Here is a 17,031-nt window from a genome sequence, read left to right on the forward strand (position 1 = left end):
GAGGTTAAAGGCTAATAAGTCTTTTTAACTTATTCACTTATTATATTTATGATTTTAATATATAATTAATACATCAAATTATTAATATTACTATATTTTGATTGTACAAAATTCGGTTGTTTATCATCAGTCGAAAGAATTATCAACAGTTAGATGGTAGATGGTGTACAAAATAAGCACGTAACCCTGAACTCTTTTAAATTACAACCTGAATTTGTTAGTTTTCTAGTTTAACTACATTAAATTTCAAGTTTTCATTGATCCATACTAGAGCAATAATGCGTGACTTTCAAATAAGCAATAATGCTAAACAAGTAAAATCTTGAAATTGAAAAAAATAAAGAAAAATTATGGAATAAAAATCATGTAAAGTTACATTATCTCTTTGTTATTGAGATTCTGATTACTCATTTTCTTAGATAAGAAAAACAAACACAAAATTTTAAAAATCAAGAATCAAATTAGGCCAAATTCATGCCAAACAAACATCCCTGAATTGGATACAAAATACTGATATCAGATATATATGTATATATATTTGAAGGTCTCATGTTAAAGTAAGGGATTAATAATGAATATATATATGTATGAAATGCACACATTGGCCATGTAACAGAATTCATATCAGATAATAATATGCCTGTCAAAATTCAAAAGGGCTTAATTTCTCCATTTATAAACGCCTCCAAAGGCGAAACATGACTGATATGCTGCAGCAAAATAATCCATAATGTTTGAGAGATTACTTACTTGCACTCATACAAAGGACCTATCAAATAATCAAGGACAGAAGCTCGAATTCAGCTAAACACCGAACACGAAATTGGAAGTTATAAGGCATTGATCATCCTCTTCATCTCAGCAGACCTCCTAGGATCCGGCTCTTCAATGGCTCTTTCAGTTAGGACATGTTTGATTCGGCACATTGACTTGCGTACCTGTTTAATCAAAAGTATAACTAAGCACAAGAAATAGAACGACGAGAAGCAAAAATCCTATATAAGGACAAGCAATCAAGCTATCATCTTACCAGATGCAACTAATACACTGACAAAAAACGCGCATGAATTGCACGTAGTCAATTGCCAACATATCATATAGTACTATATAGATTTCAAAACTGAAGTTGGTGGAGAATTGCAATAGATTATATCAAGATTCAAGAATCATAAAATAGTGTATAAACTCAACAGTGAAGCAAAAGTAAACCTTTGATATACGCTCGGGACTAGGAAAGTTCAAGTTCTGAGCATTCAGCATTTGTCGCTGAGTCATTAACATGTTCTTTTCTTTCAGGAGAACATACCAGAGCTTATTCAGGTCATCCCAAGACTTGAGACGAAGTTCAGAAGCCTTCCAACTCCGACCTGAAAAAAAGTTGGAAGGCAACTCATTTTTCAACATTTTCCTGTTCAAAGAATTAACACATGACTTCTAGGTTTCCAAATAAACAAACAGAAATCTTGCTAAATAAAATCTGCGTGCAAATAGGGACATTACAATTTCGAAAAATTTCACTTTGAACTGAGTCTGTGAAAGCTTCCAAAATACTTGAGATGTAGATATGTTGTAAAATACAAACCTTATAGTAATAGACGAAAAAGTGGACATCAAAACTCATTTAAAGGAGCTAGTATGCACAATTCTCTTGCATTTTATTCATAGGAACAAAGGCTTCACTATTTTTATCACAAGCAAGCTACGGTCCACGGTCACTGATCAGGTTAACTGCAGAAAAGGATCAACAACATGGACCAAAATCCTAAAATCCAGCGAGAGAAATGTTCAAAGGATATCTTCAACTTATCAACCAACCAGCTTAACAAAATTATCGGATTGTCATTTCTCAACTCCAAGAGAGAATACCTTTTGCAGTAAAAGATAATGGAAAACAAAAGCGATGAAAGCATGTACGAAGAAAATGTATTATTTCTACCATAGACAACAGGCTTCTCATCATCTGGCTTTCTATCGGCCTCAAAGAATTCCTCAAGCGGGTTACGTGCACCAGTAGAATAAGCCGCAGCCGCAGAAACTGTGGCCTCGGATTGGGCTGCAGCACCAAAGAGTGCCCTCCCAAACACCCTCGTCAAAAACATTGGTATTCTACAAATCTAACGACTACCTACAGGAAACAAGTAAACCAATAAATAACCTAAAATCGCAAATCTAGACAGCAATCCGAACAACTGATATCGAAATCAAGATCACACTGCATAACACGGCAAAATTATCTCGACCGGAACAAAAATGATAGGATTGGAAGTGGAATACCCGCACCCTATTTAAATTGACACAAAGTAATAGACATTGTGTCAATTTATTGTTACTAAATCAAACGATTCAGTGATTTGGAATAAAAAATTCATAGAGAAAAGGGGATTAAAGTTAAACCCTACCAAAACCCCTGAATTCAGTAGCCATTTGCACAGAGCCTATTATATATAGGCAGAGATTCACATAACAATAGGTAAAATAGTGATTAGAACAGCAGCAGAAGACATACCTAGGAATGAGTTTAGCGCAGCGATGAGAGATGGAGGGAGGCAGATTCGAGAGAGTTTTTTGTAAATGAAATTGCTGCAAGCCTGCAAGCTCCGAACTCCGAAGCTTATTTCCTTTTCCTATTCCTTTTTTCCAATTTTTGTGTGTGTTAAAATGCTCAATATTTTGTTGGACCAAGATTTCTTCATTTTTCACACTTAAGCCCATGAAGCCCAAGAGTTAGAAGTTAGAACGACCCATTATATTTTGGGCCGTCGAAAACATATTATTCATCAGCTAAAAAGGCCCAACCGTAGTACTATAAATTGGTTAAACAAGGCTAAAGAAATTAAGGTGCACTTGTACACAAATCTAGGGCAAGTGTATCTCCAATTGGTACGAAGTTTACCTTGGTTTAATATGAAAGTATGGAAGAACATATAAAGAGTTAAACACTGTGATGAAGGTTTTGGCTAAAGTTAGAGCTCTTATTAATTTGATGATACCTACGGAAATGGACTACCTGAAGGTTTGACGAAATGGGTGCCACTGAAGATGGGCATCCAAGGGGCATTAAATGGATGATGGACCTTGTAATTAAGTTTGCTATGTAGAGTGTGTTATCTATAAACGTCTGATTTAAAAAAAGGAGCGGTTTGATAGTTGATACGAATCCTACATCAATTCTAGATAAAAATGTGAAATGATACGTGAGACTTAATGGACCATATCTGAATAATGGTGTCTTGGGCTTGGATGTGTTTAGCCCAATGACTTATTAATTTCTGGGCCCAAAGACTTGAGGCCCGGTTGGTCGATGCCTTACTCTCGAGAGTGGCTGGATTGCTGCCACGTTGCAACTCCACGCGGATCGCCTCTCCTAGCCGTTGGATATTGAGTGTGTTTGTTTTGTGAGTAATATCTGATGAGTCTCTTCGACTCTCTCATTCATTCGAGACTACACACTCTCTCTCTCTCTGCCGATTTTCTAGGGTTTCCTTTCTTCGTTCGAGATCTTCTCTTCGAGTGTTTCTCTGAGTCTTTCAGAGTGTTTCAACCGGTGAAATCACTAGCAGAGGTTACCTCTTCGGTGGCCTTGCGAAGTCCAACGCTAGATCTAACTTGTTTGTTGGATCTGCTAAGTTGGAGGCGATTTCATTGGGTTCTTGTGAGGATCTGTGAGTTCATGAGTATTAGAGAGGTTCTCTTGGTGTAGAGGGGGTTGTGCATGTTGAGACGGCAACGTTGGTAGCAATCAGTGAGGTCTTGGTAGATCTCTGATTCAGACGGTTTCACTATGCTCCTTTGGATGAATCAGTGTGATTGAGGAGGTCCTTGGCCCAGAGCATAGTCACATTGTGACCTGAGCCATATCCACATATCTCTGATTTCTTGTCTCTTTTTTCCTAATTTGATCTAGACTCCTTGAGTCTTGCGTTTGTTAACTGATCTATCTACTTGAGTGTGCAGGTACTAATTGGGCAAGGACTTGAATTCAAGATTGGTTGAAATCTTGGAATAGTTAGGGCTTCAATTAGGGTTCTATACCTGTAATAGTTAGATATCTCAGTGGGTTAGATTACTTGTAATCTTGTATCACCATTTGTACTTGGCTTGTAATTTCTGAGATTAGCCATCTCAGAGATCAATCAATAAAGAGGTCCCGGTAATTAGCGAATCCCGAGTGATCTGATCCCTACATGATATATACTAATATAAGTGGGAGTCAACCATTAACATTTGACCATGATTTTGGGTTTATTTAGGGTTCAATAGCTTATATGTTCCTTCTAAGAGATTGCTAGTTTCCCAGAAAATTCTCATTCGAGAAACCGAATAAGATGGGTGAGTTTTGAATAATTTTCAGCCCTTATTATAGGCGATATTTATGACTTTATCAACTAATTGACGCTAATTTTCGGCCCTTCTAGGTGAGATTTCAAGTTGGGCCAAATTACGGTTCAGTAATTCAAACCAAGTTATACTGGTTATAAAATGGAGTAACATTAAATATTCATTTACATTATGCAAAAAAAACAAATAAATATAATATATACCATCATAAATTCCACAGTTCATGGAAGGATTATTTTCCAAAAGATAGAATGAAATTATATGCGAACCATGTGATGATGTGATCTCAGAGTATGTATAGGGATATAAAGATAAATAGGTGTAGTGACTGGAAAGGAAAGAAGCATCACCAGATATTTAAAGGTATATCCCTAGCTACAAATGTTTGGTGTATTACATGAAAATAAAGGCTTCAGCAACTTGCTATTGAGGGTTGGTCCCTACATGGTTTAGGGATTAAACAATCCAAACAAACCCCATGTTCTGTCTATTTGTCACTTCACTTCTTATCACTCACACATTCTAGCACTTGTAAATTCAATAAAAATTTAAAAACTAAACAGATTATCGCATGTATATATAATCAGTATTTTTATAGTTTCCTTTTTTTGTGTTTTTCATAGTAATACCTCATAAACTATTATTACTATATCTGAATTTTATAAATTATATAAAATGAAAGCTCGATTTATTATTTCTCTCTTTTAGTTAAGTTTAAGGAGATAAATACAAGAATGCTTGGGCTTTGATTTGATTTTCACATAATTCTTAAATTGATGTTAATTAGGAAAATAATTTTGATGCATTATTATTTACTATAATGTTTAGAATTTTTTTTTAAAGAAGAAATACAGTTTTATATTATTTGGATCTCTCTCCAGCTGGAATTGGGATGAAACATATAGTAGTATGTTCGAAATAAAAGTACTCCATAACACTACATTTATTACTATTAGAAAATTTGAGGAGAAATTAAAAATGTATTGATCTTGATATTAAATTGCAGTAGTATGAAGTTAAAGAAGCCATGTTCCATTGGAGAGAACATATATGAATTGAAAATGTTTTAATTTCTTTCCATTTTGTTGGGTTATATACTTATTTCACAGCTCTGATTGATTTTAGATTCATTTTCTAGGTATGGAGACCGAAGGAGGGATTGGTGGAAACGTTTTAGCTCTATTATTTATTTATTTACTATTTACAATGAAATGATTTTTCCCTTTTCGTCATTTTTTTGTCCTCCACGTTTGCCCTCATTAGCGTATTTAAACAAATTCCACATTTTTAGTGTCATTTGTTGGTTTCTTTCCATTCTCTTTTACTTATTTTATTATTTCATGTATTAGTACTATCATTTTGCTGCATATACATAGGTAGGTTTATCTTCCTAGGAACTCAAGTTACTTTATTAATTTAAACCAACACAAAATTGTAGATTGGAGGTTTTCATGGCCTTTCAATAACATTAATCCAAATATTTGAGCTTGTCGACCGTTTTTTCGGTTTGGGTTGTAACCTAAATTAGTCATTTACATTTTACACCATTGCAGCAAGAATAGCTAACAACACATTTTATTCCCGATGAACTCAAAAGATAATTACTTTATCCGTCCAATAAAATAGATTATTTGGAAATAACATAAATGTATAATGGGTAAAGTAAAGAATAAAAGAAAAAATAATTGAAATTATTAAGTGGATGAGCCCCAAAAATGATAACGTATAAGAGAATGAGAAATTTTGTTCATATAAATAGACAGAGACTATTTATATGAGATTGATGGATAAAGAAATTGAATCTACTTTTATGGGATGGGGGATGGAGGGAGTATAAAATAAAACTAGAGACATAATTAAAGAGTATTATCAAATTTGAATAATTATGCTGACGCGTTTTCAGGATGAGCCAAATATAATTGAAAGTTGATTGGAAATTTAAGCTTTTAACCAAAAGTAAGGTGTCCACACTTTATGGCCATAAAGTAAATAATAGCAGTAGTAAGCATCTTATAAGGCCTCTCTAGTCATTATCAACCTTTTTTATTTAGTGATAATAGTAATTTAAATCACAAAGTTTTATTAAATTCTGATATATCATGTAAACATTGAAATTAGAATATTCCATTATGAAATTTCAATTTTTGTCAATTGTCTTATTCATACATAAAAACTCATCTTTTAATCGATATTCAAAATGAAGTGTTTCATTAAAATAAGTATTTATATTCCTTTATTTTCTCATTACTCTTATTATTTTATTGGAATATTGTCATTTTTAACATCATAAAAAAATGACATTTTGTGTATGGAATATGGACGAAATAATTAAGAAAAACTGAAACTTTATAATTTAATATAGGGGTAATTGCTTTTAAAGTCACCAACTTTCCATGAATTCCGGTTTTTCCCACGAACTTTAAAAAGTTCGTGTAATGTCACGAACTTTATTGTCGGTTGCCATTTTCCCATGTCAGGTTTTCCGGTCTGATTCAAACTGTTCGTTTCCTATTAAGACAATGTCCAAATTCTTTTATATTACTATCGTTATCTTCGTTTTTGAAATAGCTTCGCGTGGGTACCTTGTACGTCTCAATCAGAACTCGGATGAAGAAGTTATGGCCATTATGATAATACAAGGTCGCACAAAGGTTGCAACCTTCATCAAATGGCCATAACTTCTTCATCCAAGTTCCGATTGAAGCGTACAAGGTACCAACACGAAGCTATTTCAAAGACGAAGATAATAATAGTAAGATAAAAGAATTTGGACATTGTCTTAATAGGAAACAAACAATTTGAATCAGACCGGAAAACCTGACATGGAAAAATGGCAACCGACAATAAATTTCGTGGGAAAAACCGAAATTTATGGAAAGTTTATGACTTTAAAAGTAGTTACTCCTTTAATATATATCAGTTTCAAAGTTTAAGGAACAGACCAAACCTTGACCAAATTTCGTGAATTTAAATAGTTATTATCCATTTTATTTACTTTAAGAATAATATTAAAAACATAAAAAATGTATTCTTCTCCAAATGAAAGCGAATATTCTACTGTCTAACCCGTAATAATTTTAAAGGAGGTAACATATATAGTAAATTAAATTCATAAATAATTATAGTAGAGCCCAACAACACAAAAGAGAGTAAGCAAAGGGACAAAATCTAGGTAGCTCCATTTCACACTTACCATTAAGGAGGTTTAATTGCTTTCTAAGGATTTTATGGTGGTTACAACTTGAAACCAGCTATCCACCACTAAGAATTAGGAAATAAAGATACCTATTATTATTATATTATCCAAGTAGTAATTTTCAAGATGGCATGATGAACTGAAACATTTTATTACATTTTCGAGGAAAAAGCAATTGCACAAATTACTTTTTTCATGCATGCTGAACATATTACTTGTATAATATGCATATTTAATAATAGTACTAGTACCTAGTACTACTGCTCAACGTCTCATCTATTGAAATTATAAATATTAGTGGAGTCCGAAATTCACAAATTGAAAGGAATAGTCCATTAATTATACAGTATAATATTAGGACCGGAAAGTTCTAATAGTCCATTAATTATAATTTATGACCGAAAAGTTCTAATCAAATTACGTACATTTTTAACTTGATAAGTAACCAACCCAACTAAGGCTGATTCGAAATTTAATGGGTTGATTCTAGGTGTAAAAAAGAGAATAAAATAGTGTTAATTGAAAGTGAGACTTACATAATTACTAGTTGAAAGTGAGACCTACATAGTGTGATGAAATTTTATTATTAACATATACAATTATTAATTATAGTGGACAAATCAAATGAGACATAAATCTATTTTTTATGAATGGTGGAAGTACATATCAATTAATTTGAGAAAAATAAATGAAGTATAAGATATTAAAATATAATCTTTTATTTGAACCGTGTGTAGTACAAAAAGTTAGATGACATACAAAATTGTTCACTTTTTTTTAGCATGTATGAAGTTTTAATTTAAGGTATCTAAATGCAAGTTTCACAAAGTTGAGGTGTCGAAGTAGAGCTTATGCAACTTATATGCCCTACGAATTTACGATTGAAGATTGAGATGAGCATGAAAAGGCCAATTCACCAACCAAATTCATTTGAAATGCCCCCCACATTCTAATTAATTCCCAAAAAATACTTCACTTTTTGTTTTTGTTTTTTAATTTTCGGTGGCACATGGTTTACGCAAGGCGCTAGAACTTTCAACAAACATACAATTTTCAACGATTTGTGGTGTCACGCTTTTATTAGCCATCTTAGCATCTATCAAATAATATAACTTGTCCTAATAAAACAAATGGAATTATATGATTCCAAGTTCCAATCAAAAGAATGATAGCAATAACAGGAAGTTGTGTAACATCGAGATTTTACCATAGCCTATCTATAATGAGCATTGTGGAATTATCCTAAAGAAAAGAAATACTGAAGTTGACTATGATTTAAAACCATTGAAATTAAATTGAAGAATATATGGCCAAATAAGAAAAAACAAATTCTTTGCCTAAACAATTATTTTGTAGAAGATAAATAAAAAGTTCGATAAAAAAACGTGTCGGTTTGCTCCAGTCTCACGCTCTTTATTTGGGCATTCCAATAATCCATATTCCCTTTTGAATGTGGCTACTACAATTTTTTTATCAATTAGTAAATCATACAGTAACACATTCAACACAACACTGTTCTCGTTCTATTTAGTTTACTCGAAATTTATGACTTTACTTAAAAAATCTACTAAAGTTTGGATTAGCCTACAATTATAATAAGGCTAACTCAAAATTTCATGATATAATGTACTTAGTATCTTTTGCTATTACTCTATTATTCCGTTTATTTGAAAACTATATAAAATAAAATTAATCCTACCATTTAATATTCAAGTTTATTATGTAAATTATGATGAACTCTATAACAACTTTAAGATTTAGCAAAATTTATTCGTATTTCATTCTAACTGACGATGAAGCGCAACTTAGTTGGTAAGGGTTTTCTTATCCATCCACTCAATAAGTTGGTGATTCGAGTCACCACAAAGATATACGTGGAATTAATATTGATCATCTTCTTAAAATGGAAAATATTTATCAAATACTATTGGATATCAAATTTATTTTATTTTTATAGTAATTGTATTTAATTATGTTGGAATTTTATATAAATATGTATTTAATCATGTTGAAAATTGAATACTGCAAGTTAATGTTAGAGGGTGTGAGGAGAGGACGTCCGTTGTGAAAGTTGTAATCTGACGCAAAAAGATGCGAATAATGACTTGATAGAGAGTTATTATGCGCTTAATTTTAATTTATCCTAGTCTACTTACTTCTGCTACACATATAGTGCACGAGGTAAAATAGGCATTGGACATACAAATTTAACATTATCAATAACTGTACTATAGTTTTAATATTCACCTTTATATTCCGAGCTAAAACATGTTATTGGGCAATGTAGTTGTTCAATACTTAAATGCTTAAGTTGATATTTGTAGAAATTTTTGTTAGAGAAATTAATGAGTCTTTATTTTATGTTATCTCATTATTTATTGTCTCAAATCCATCGGAGAGAAGTTCAAATTTGAGTAGAACTGATACGACCTCTTTCTCACTCTCTCCTGAGTTCTCTCAGAATATAATTAAATTAAATTAAATTAAATTAAAATATTACTACCTCCGTCCGCGAAAATTCGTTTCGGTTTGACCGGGCACGAGTTTTAAGAAATGTAATGGAAAGTAAGTTGAAAAAGTTAGTGGATTGTGTGTCCTACTTTTATATATTAGTTTTATAATAAAATGTGAGTAGGAATGAGTTAGTGGAATATGAGGTCCACTACCAAAAATGATAAAAGTGAAATGAGATAAATTTTAAGGGACGGACGGAAATGGAAAAATGAGACGAATTTTCGTGGACGGAGGTAGTAATAATTAAACTAAAGTACGTTGGCCTCGCTATGGGAGACCAACTTAAAAAAAACTGATGGTGTGAAATTGTGTACTTATTTCACTCATTAATGTTTTGGGAGAAATTTGAAAGAGTAATCTGAAGTTGCACCCTAATTAAATCTCGTCTCTATTTAAATCTAGCATAATAACAATTTTCATGTGATGAATCTAATTCAGATTACAATACCTCTGGGCTCTGGTATTTACCAAGGTGTCTTATTAAATTTTTTTATCCAAGACAAAAACAAAAACATTAATCAAAGCACTAAAATAAAACCATATTTGATTTTCACAAATTCCTTTTTCCAGAGAGAGAGAAAAAGTGGATTCACAGTACACAGCATTTGCTTGGGGCAGGTGTCTCTTTTTTCACATTTTTCCTCTCTCTTTTCCCTAATCCTCTCTTTCTCTCAAGCATTCTGCTTTATTTCCATTTTCTTCACTAGCTCAAACATTTTCTTGAGGTGGGGTCGATTGATTTATTGCCATTGCCTCACTGCAAATACCCTCACTTGATTTTGCTTCTTGAAAAGTTTAACTATTTAGGTGCCTCTCTTTTCTCTCCCCTTTTGCTGTTTACAATTACTGATTCTATTGCAATAATGACACTTCCTTAACAGATATACACCACTCTCATCACACCTTTCCTCTGTTACAGCTTCTTATTCATCTTTTTCCCTATTTTTGCGCTACTTAATTACTTCTAGCTACTCTTAGCTCAAAGAGGTGGGTGCCCTTTTGTTGTGAGGTTTTCCCTTTACTTTTCTTCAATGTTACATTTCTAGCTTCTGGTTTCTTCCTAAAAACAATTTTTTAGTTATTTTGCAACACTCTTAAGGTTATTTTGATCTGCGATATTTACAGATTTGGGACTTTTGCATTTGCTGTCTTTTGTTAAATTTGTATTAACCCCTTTTTCTGCTTGTATTCATGATTAGAAGAAGCAAGAAATGGCAGGAGGAGGTCCACCACCGAAGGCCGACGAGCCGGCGCCGCACCCGCCCAAAGATCAGCTTCCTAAAGTTTCTTACTGCATTACAAGTCCACCCCCATGGCGTCAGTATCTGATTAATTTGCTATTTTGTCATGTTCTTAGCATCATCTGTGTTTAAATTTAGTATGGTTGGTTGGGGACTTGCTGTAGCCCTATTGTCATACTTTTATCGTTTAGCTTGGAGAAATGTCTGTGTTTTGATTGAGTCCTTTTCTTATACTTTATGCCTCTGTATATTCTTTAAGTCTATTGTTTTCTGGGTTTTGGTGGAAAGTGTTTGTAGAATATTGCGTGGAACCAGTTTGCTCCAACACTTATTATATCTGCTTCTGTGTTGATTGATTCTTGTGTGGTCAACTAGCATAAAATAAATTCTGATTCTGTGATTCCTTTCCTTTACAAAAAAAAATACATTAGCTTACTTTTTCGAGATGCTTAAGTTCTTACTTTACCCTTTCATATTCCTTAATACTGATTCTCTTGCAATTGTATAAGTATATCTATATATTTGTTGTGGTGGGATCTTATTCATTTTCCTTACAGATGTTTGTACTTACTAGTTGGTGTACTGCCATATTAAATATCTTTCCTTTAAAAATTTGAAGTTCAGAGTGCTTTTATGGCTGTGCAGCTTGTGCTGCATCTCACATGCAGTTCACTGTTGATGGTGACTTATGCTATTCTTGATTGTGTACTCTGCAACTTGTCTAGCACTTTTGGTGTTACTGGTTACACAGGGGTGTAGGATACACCCTAATTAATTTGGCATAAGATTGTCTAATATCTCGAAGATGATCATCATTTAAGATGTAATATCAGTACGAAATAATTTATATTCCTGCAACTACCTGGTGTATTTTCTGTGCATGAACTGATGGGTATGGGCTGCAAAATTTTCTGACTCTGTGTGGTTGATGTTTTTTAGCGGAGGCGATCCTTCTTGGGTTCCAACATTATCTGGTGATGCTTGGCACAACGGTCATCATACCGACTGTCCTGGTTCCCCAAATGGGTGGAGGAAATGTGAGGCATTTTTATGATCATAGCCAGTTATACTTACTGCATTACGGTTCTGTTTGAAATCTGGATAAACTCGTCTTCTGTCAGGAGGAGAAAGCAAAAGTTATTCAGACGCTACTGTTCGTTGCTGGGTTGAATACGCTGTTGCAAACGTGGTTTGGCACCAGATTACCTGTTGTAATTGGAGGTTCATACACCTTCGTCGCACCCACAATCTCAATCATCCTGTCTGGTAGATGGGATGACCCTGATCCTGTATCGGTTCGTTTTCTTGATTCTGTTTCTGTTGTACCTTTTAATCTTCTGAAGATGCATTGACTACTGAGTCTTGTGTTCTAGCAGCTAATGACACACAAATTTCTTTTTTACTTCTAGCAGTATTTTTCCTAATGTGTAGTTAACACTAACTGGACATGCAGAGATTCAAGAAGGTCATGCGGGCAACACAAGGTGCACTTATTGTTGCTTCAACCATTCAAATCGTGCTAGGTTTCAGTGGTCTTTGGCGTAATGTTGCAAGGTGCATTCCTTTATCATATATTCTGCTTGGTTTGTCCATGGTTGAAGTGTTTAATATCAACATTATAGTCAAAGCAGCTTGTCTCCTTTTCTTATCCATATGCCCATATGCCCTTTTCTTATCTCCTTTTGTGGGACATGATTTCTTTTTCTTCCTTTTTGGTGTTGGGGAAATGAGGTTCTTGTACAAGTTAATAACACTAAATTTACTTTCACTACATATTGTTTATCCTCAACTGAACTGTTGTATATGGAATTTTCTTTGATATCAAAAAATTATTTCTAACTGGCACTAACTTAACTCTGTTAAGTTAATATAGTAGTCCATGCTTACCCTGTAATTTGATTGTGCTAATGTTTTATTTGTTACTGAACCATTACTTTATTATTTATCTGTAATCCAGATTTCTGAGTCCACTCTCATCTGTTCCTCTGGTTGCTCTTGCTGGTTTTGGGCTCTACGAGTTTGGTTTTCCTGGGGTGCGTGCAATACCATGCACATTCTCTCTCTTCTACACACACACACACACACAGCTGATTTTCCTCTTATTCAAAGATGCTCTGAAAGTGCTTGCATTCAGTGCTAGGTGATATATATCCTCTTTCAGTCTTGAATTTGATATTTTTCCTTGGTTTACTTAGGTTGCCAAATGCGTTGAGATTGGGCTGCCAATGCTCATTGTTATAGTTGTCTTTTCTCAGGTAAAGTTTGAAAGACCAGTTAATTTTGTTGTCCACATGATTTTATTATTGCACTAATCTGTGACTTTATGCACTCTGGTAAATTCAATCTTATTGTTCATGCAGTATTTGGTTCACTTCGTCAAACCAGGAAAGGATATCCTTGACCGCTTTGCTGTTTTGTTCTCGGTGGTAATTGTATGGATTTATGCCCATCTACTTACTGTAGGGGGGGCTTATAATGGAAAATCACCCAAGACCCAGACAAGCTGCAGAACTGATCGTGCAGGACTTATTGATGCTGCTCCATGGTAAGCCAGTGGTTATGCTTGGCACTAATGCCTTCCTATTACATTTTTACACCCAGCTCTCTAAAGAAATAATGTACTCCAATGTGAATGATATGATGGGGGGTGGGGGTGGGAGAGAAACAATTGGACTAAGCGAGAAAGATAAACGAAAGACTGTAGATGGTGCAGTAGATGGAATGGATGGGGAGGTAGAAAGAGGGTGGACGGCGAACGAGATACAGAGAAGAGAGGAGAGGTGAAGAGAGAATTTGGGAAAAAGTAATGGGCATTGATAAATGGAAAGAGAGCCTTCCAAAAATTCATAGAAATGACACCCAAGTTCATATTGTTTACTGATAAATTGATATTATCCTGTCTTTCATCTCATCTTTAAATACTAAGATTTTAGTGGCAACGTGGTCAAATGATAACTTTATTTCAGATTTTCTAATTGAATGAGTTTAGTGGATGTCTTTATGATTATGAAAGAAGCTACATGAGAGTAGTAATTAATTATTAGCTAAGTGTAGCAACGTGTCACTATCTTGGGCTTGCACATGCAGGATAAGAGTTCCTTATCCTTTCCAGTGGGGAGCTCCGTCATTTGATGCTGGTGAAGCCTTTGCCATGATGATGGCTGCTTTTGTTGCTCTTGTAGAGGTTTGTTTTCACCCGATTCGCTCTTGTTTCTGAGTGTTACTTTCCTTCAGATTATGTGGGTTGGAGATCCCTATATGTTGGAATATATGCTATAAATTTCTTGCCCATATGTGAAGTTGTCTTTTACTGATTTTGTGACGACAATCTTTGTGTTTAGATAACTTCATATTTACAATCTTAAATGCAGTCGACTGGTGGCTTCATTGCTGCAGCCAGATATGCCAGTGCAACTGCTACCCCCCCATCGATTCTAAGCCGTGGTGTTGGCTGGCAGGTATATATCGCATCTTACTGTCAACTCCTGGGCACTTGTTTCTCTTAACATAATCTTGCTTTTGTGTGTGAAAGTGTGTGTGTGTGTGAGAGAGAGAGAGAGAGAGAGTTTACTGTCAAATTACTTCTGCTGTACCATTCTTATCTGGAAACAATATTTTCCTTTTTTCTACAGGGTATTGCTATCTTGTTATCTGGGGTATTTGGAACTGGCAATGGATCATCCGTATCTATGTAAGAGTCGGTTATTCGATTTATGCATATCTTTTTTCTATTTTTTTTAAAATCTTATATTTAGCCATAACAGTTTACTGCTTCTCTCTATTTCTATGTAGTGAGAATGCTGGCCTATTAGCACTGACACGTGTTGGCAGTCGAAGAGTAGTGCAGATATCTGCTGGATTCATGATTTTCTTTTCTGTTCTTGGTAAAAATACTTATTATTAGTGGTGATGAATCTCAACTCTTCCCCATGCCAATCTAGGCCTTAATCAACAACAATTATCTTTTCTTCTCAGGGAAATTTGGAGCAGTCTTTGCTTCGATTCCAGCACCTATTGTGGCTGCTCTGTACTGCCTCTTCTTCGCATACGTTGGTGCGTACACTCCATCGAGTTCATTCTCTCATATTTAATCCATGAGATAACTTAGATTTCGACTATGAAATCAACACAGGTGCGGTTGGTGTGAGTTTCCTCCAGTTCTGCAACCTCAACAGTTTCCGGACAAAATTCGTCTTAGGCTTCTCTATCTTCCTGGGCTTCTCGATCCCCCAATACTTCAATGAGTACACAGCTATACAGGGATTCGGCCCCGTTCACACCTCAGGCAGATGGGTATCAGCTTCACTTAAAAACTTATGTTTCTTTTTAGAACAGGGCTGCTTGAACCTATGCATTTCCCTCATTTTGACTGATCCTTTTTTTTTGTCCAGTTCAACGACATTATCAACGTGCCCTTCTCATCTGAAGCTTTCGTGGCGGGCATACTGGCGTACTTCCTGGACAACACCCTGCACAGGGACCACGAGGTAAGGAAAGACCGAGGCAAGCACTGGTGGGACAAGTTCCGCTCTTACAAGACCGACATGCGAAGTGAGGAATTCTACTCCCTTCCCTTCAACTTGAACAAGTATTTCCCGTCTGTGTAAGTTCCTCTGCGCGATTGGAATCTGTGGCGATCTGTCGTTAAGGTATAAGTAAGTGCCCTTATGACTATACCACTGGTTTTCTTTGTCTTATGCCTTTTGTAACCTGGTAATAGAGAAGATGAAATAGCATGACATTTTGAAAGATGCCTTAGATTATTTATTTGTATGTTTTTTTTTTTCGTCTCTTTTTGGTGTAAATTTATTGGTTATATATGAAGTAGCACGATGCAAGAGAACTAGAATCGTTATAATTTAGCAGGAGATGATATACTCATATAATGGATGAGTTGAGCATTTTCCAGATTAACTTTCATAAACTGCTCCTTTGAATAGAGTTCATGATGATTTTTTCCACATTAGTATAATGTTTGTTTTGAGTTTTTATTCATATTCAACATTATTGAATCCAGCCTATTTATTCGATCTAAAGATCAATTGACTGGTATTTTGACAAAGACAATAAATTCAGGAAGTTATGTAGAAATTTTTGTCAAGTTAGCAACTCTTTATAAAGTTTATGTAATAGTGTTAGAAATTAGTCAATGAAATGCAATCCTTTATTATTCATGTTAATACAAATGAATTCTATTTTCACCGCATTTCCTATTAAATGCAATGCCCCTAATCGATCGAAATTACTGGTAATACATTAAAGTGGCGAGTGTTGTATGACCACATGAATTTTTTATCAAAAGATTCCTAAAAGTGCTAGTAGCACGATTAAAAAATTAATAAAAAACTATATTATAATTTTATTAGTGGTCTATAATTAATAAAAGAGTGAACTACAAAAATGGTCCCTGGCCTATGGGTTTATCTCGCCCATAGTCCCTGGACTTTAAAAATATCGCCAGTAGTCCCTGGACTAAGGGTTTATCTCGAAATTGGTCCTTTTGGCTTTTTTTGGTACAAAAATACCCTTTGATATTATTTTGGGGGATTTGGGCAATTTGGTATTTTTACACTTTTACATTTTAAATCTGATATTATCTTAGTTATGTACTAACTTTGATATTATTTCAAAATTATCATTCTTCTTCCATTTGGTTATCCTTCACTGAATTTTGTTTTTTATTTATTTTAATACTAGATTTAATTTAATAAAATTAAATTTAATATTTAGATTTTAAATATC

General features: G+C 34.2%; 2 protein-coding genes across 8 annotated transcripts; one reads left to right on the plus strand and one right to left on the minus strand.

Moving 5' to 3' along the window:
• Positions 1 to 601: 601 nt before the first annotated feature.
• LOC125193120 (39S ribosomal protein L47, mitochondrial-like) lies at positions 602 to 2,626 on the minus strand. The gene is made up of 4 exons (XM_048090862.1): positions 2,507 to 2,626; positions 1,937 to 2,125; positions 1,210 to 1,367; positions 602 to 938 (listed from the first exon to the last, which is right to left on the minus strand). The coding sequence occupies exons 2-4, from the start codon at positions 2,097 to 2,099 to the stop codon at positions 831 to 833; spliced, it is 429 nt and encodes a 142-aa protein (XP_047946819.1). The 5' UTR covers positions 2,100 to 2,125; positions 2,507 to 2,626; the 3' UTR covers positions 602 to 830.
• An 8,039-nt stretch (positions 2,627 to 10,665) lies between these two features.
• Positions 10,666 to 16,197, plus strand: LOC125194436 (nucleobase-ascorbate transporter 6-like). 7 transcript variants are annotated; one of them, XM_048092641.1, is made up of 16 exons: positions 10,666 to 10,855; positions 10,968 to 11,057; positions 11,248 to 11,365; positions 12,229 to 12,326; positions 12,411 to 12,584; positions 12,743 to 12,843; positions 13,247 to 13,322; positions 13,485 to 13,544; positions 13,650 to 13,834; positions 14,377 to 14,473; positions 14,661 to 14,747; positions 14,922 to 14,980; positions 15,082 to 15,173; positions 15,265 to 15,342; positions 15,422 to 15,582; positions 15,681 to 16,197. In XM_048092641.1, exons 3-16 carry the CDS (start codon positions 11,260 to 11,262, stop codon positions 15,894 to 15,896), a joined length of 1,590 nt encoding a protein of 529 aa, XP_047948598.1. In that variant the 5' UTR covers positions 10,666 to 10,855; positions 10,968 to 11,057; positions 11,248 to 11,259; the 3' UTR covers positions 15,897 to 16,197. The 7 variants fall into 7 exon arrangements, with proteins under 7 accessions (XP_047948598.1, XP_047948597.1, XP_047948601.1 ...); XM_048092640.1 differs by having other exon boundaries at positions 10,968 to 11,035; XM_048092644.1 differs by having other exon boundaries at positions 10,968 to 11,035; positions 11,251 to 11,365.
• Positions 16,198 to 17,031: the final 834 nt, after the last annotated feature.

Source organism: Salvia hispanica, chromosome 6 (assembly GCF_023119035.1).
Source record: "Salvia hispanica cultivar TCC Black 2014 chromosome 6, UniMelb_Shisp_WGS_1.0, whole genome shotgun sequence".
Lineage (NCBI taxonomy): Eukaryota > Viridiplantae > Streptophyta > Magnoliopsida > Lamiales > Lamiaceae > Salvia > Salvia hispanica.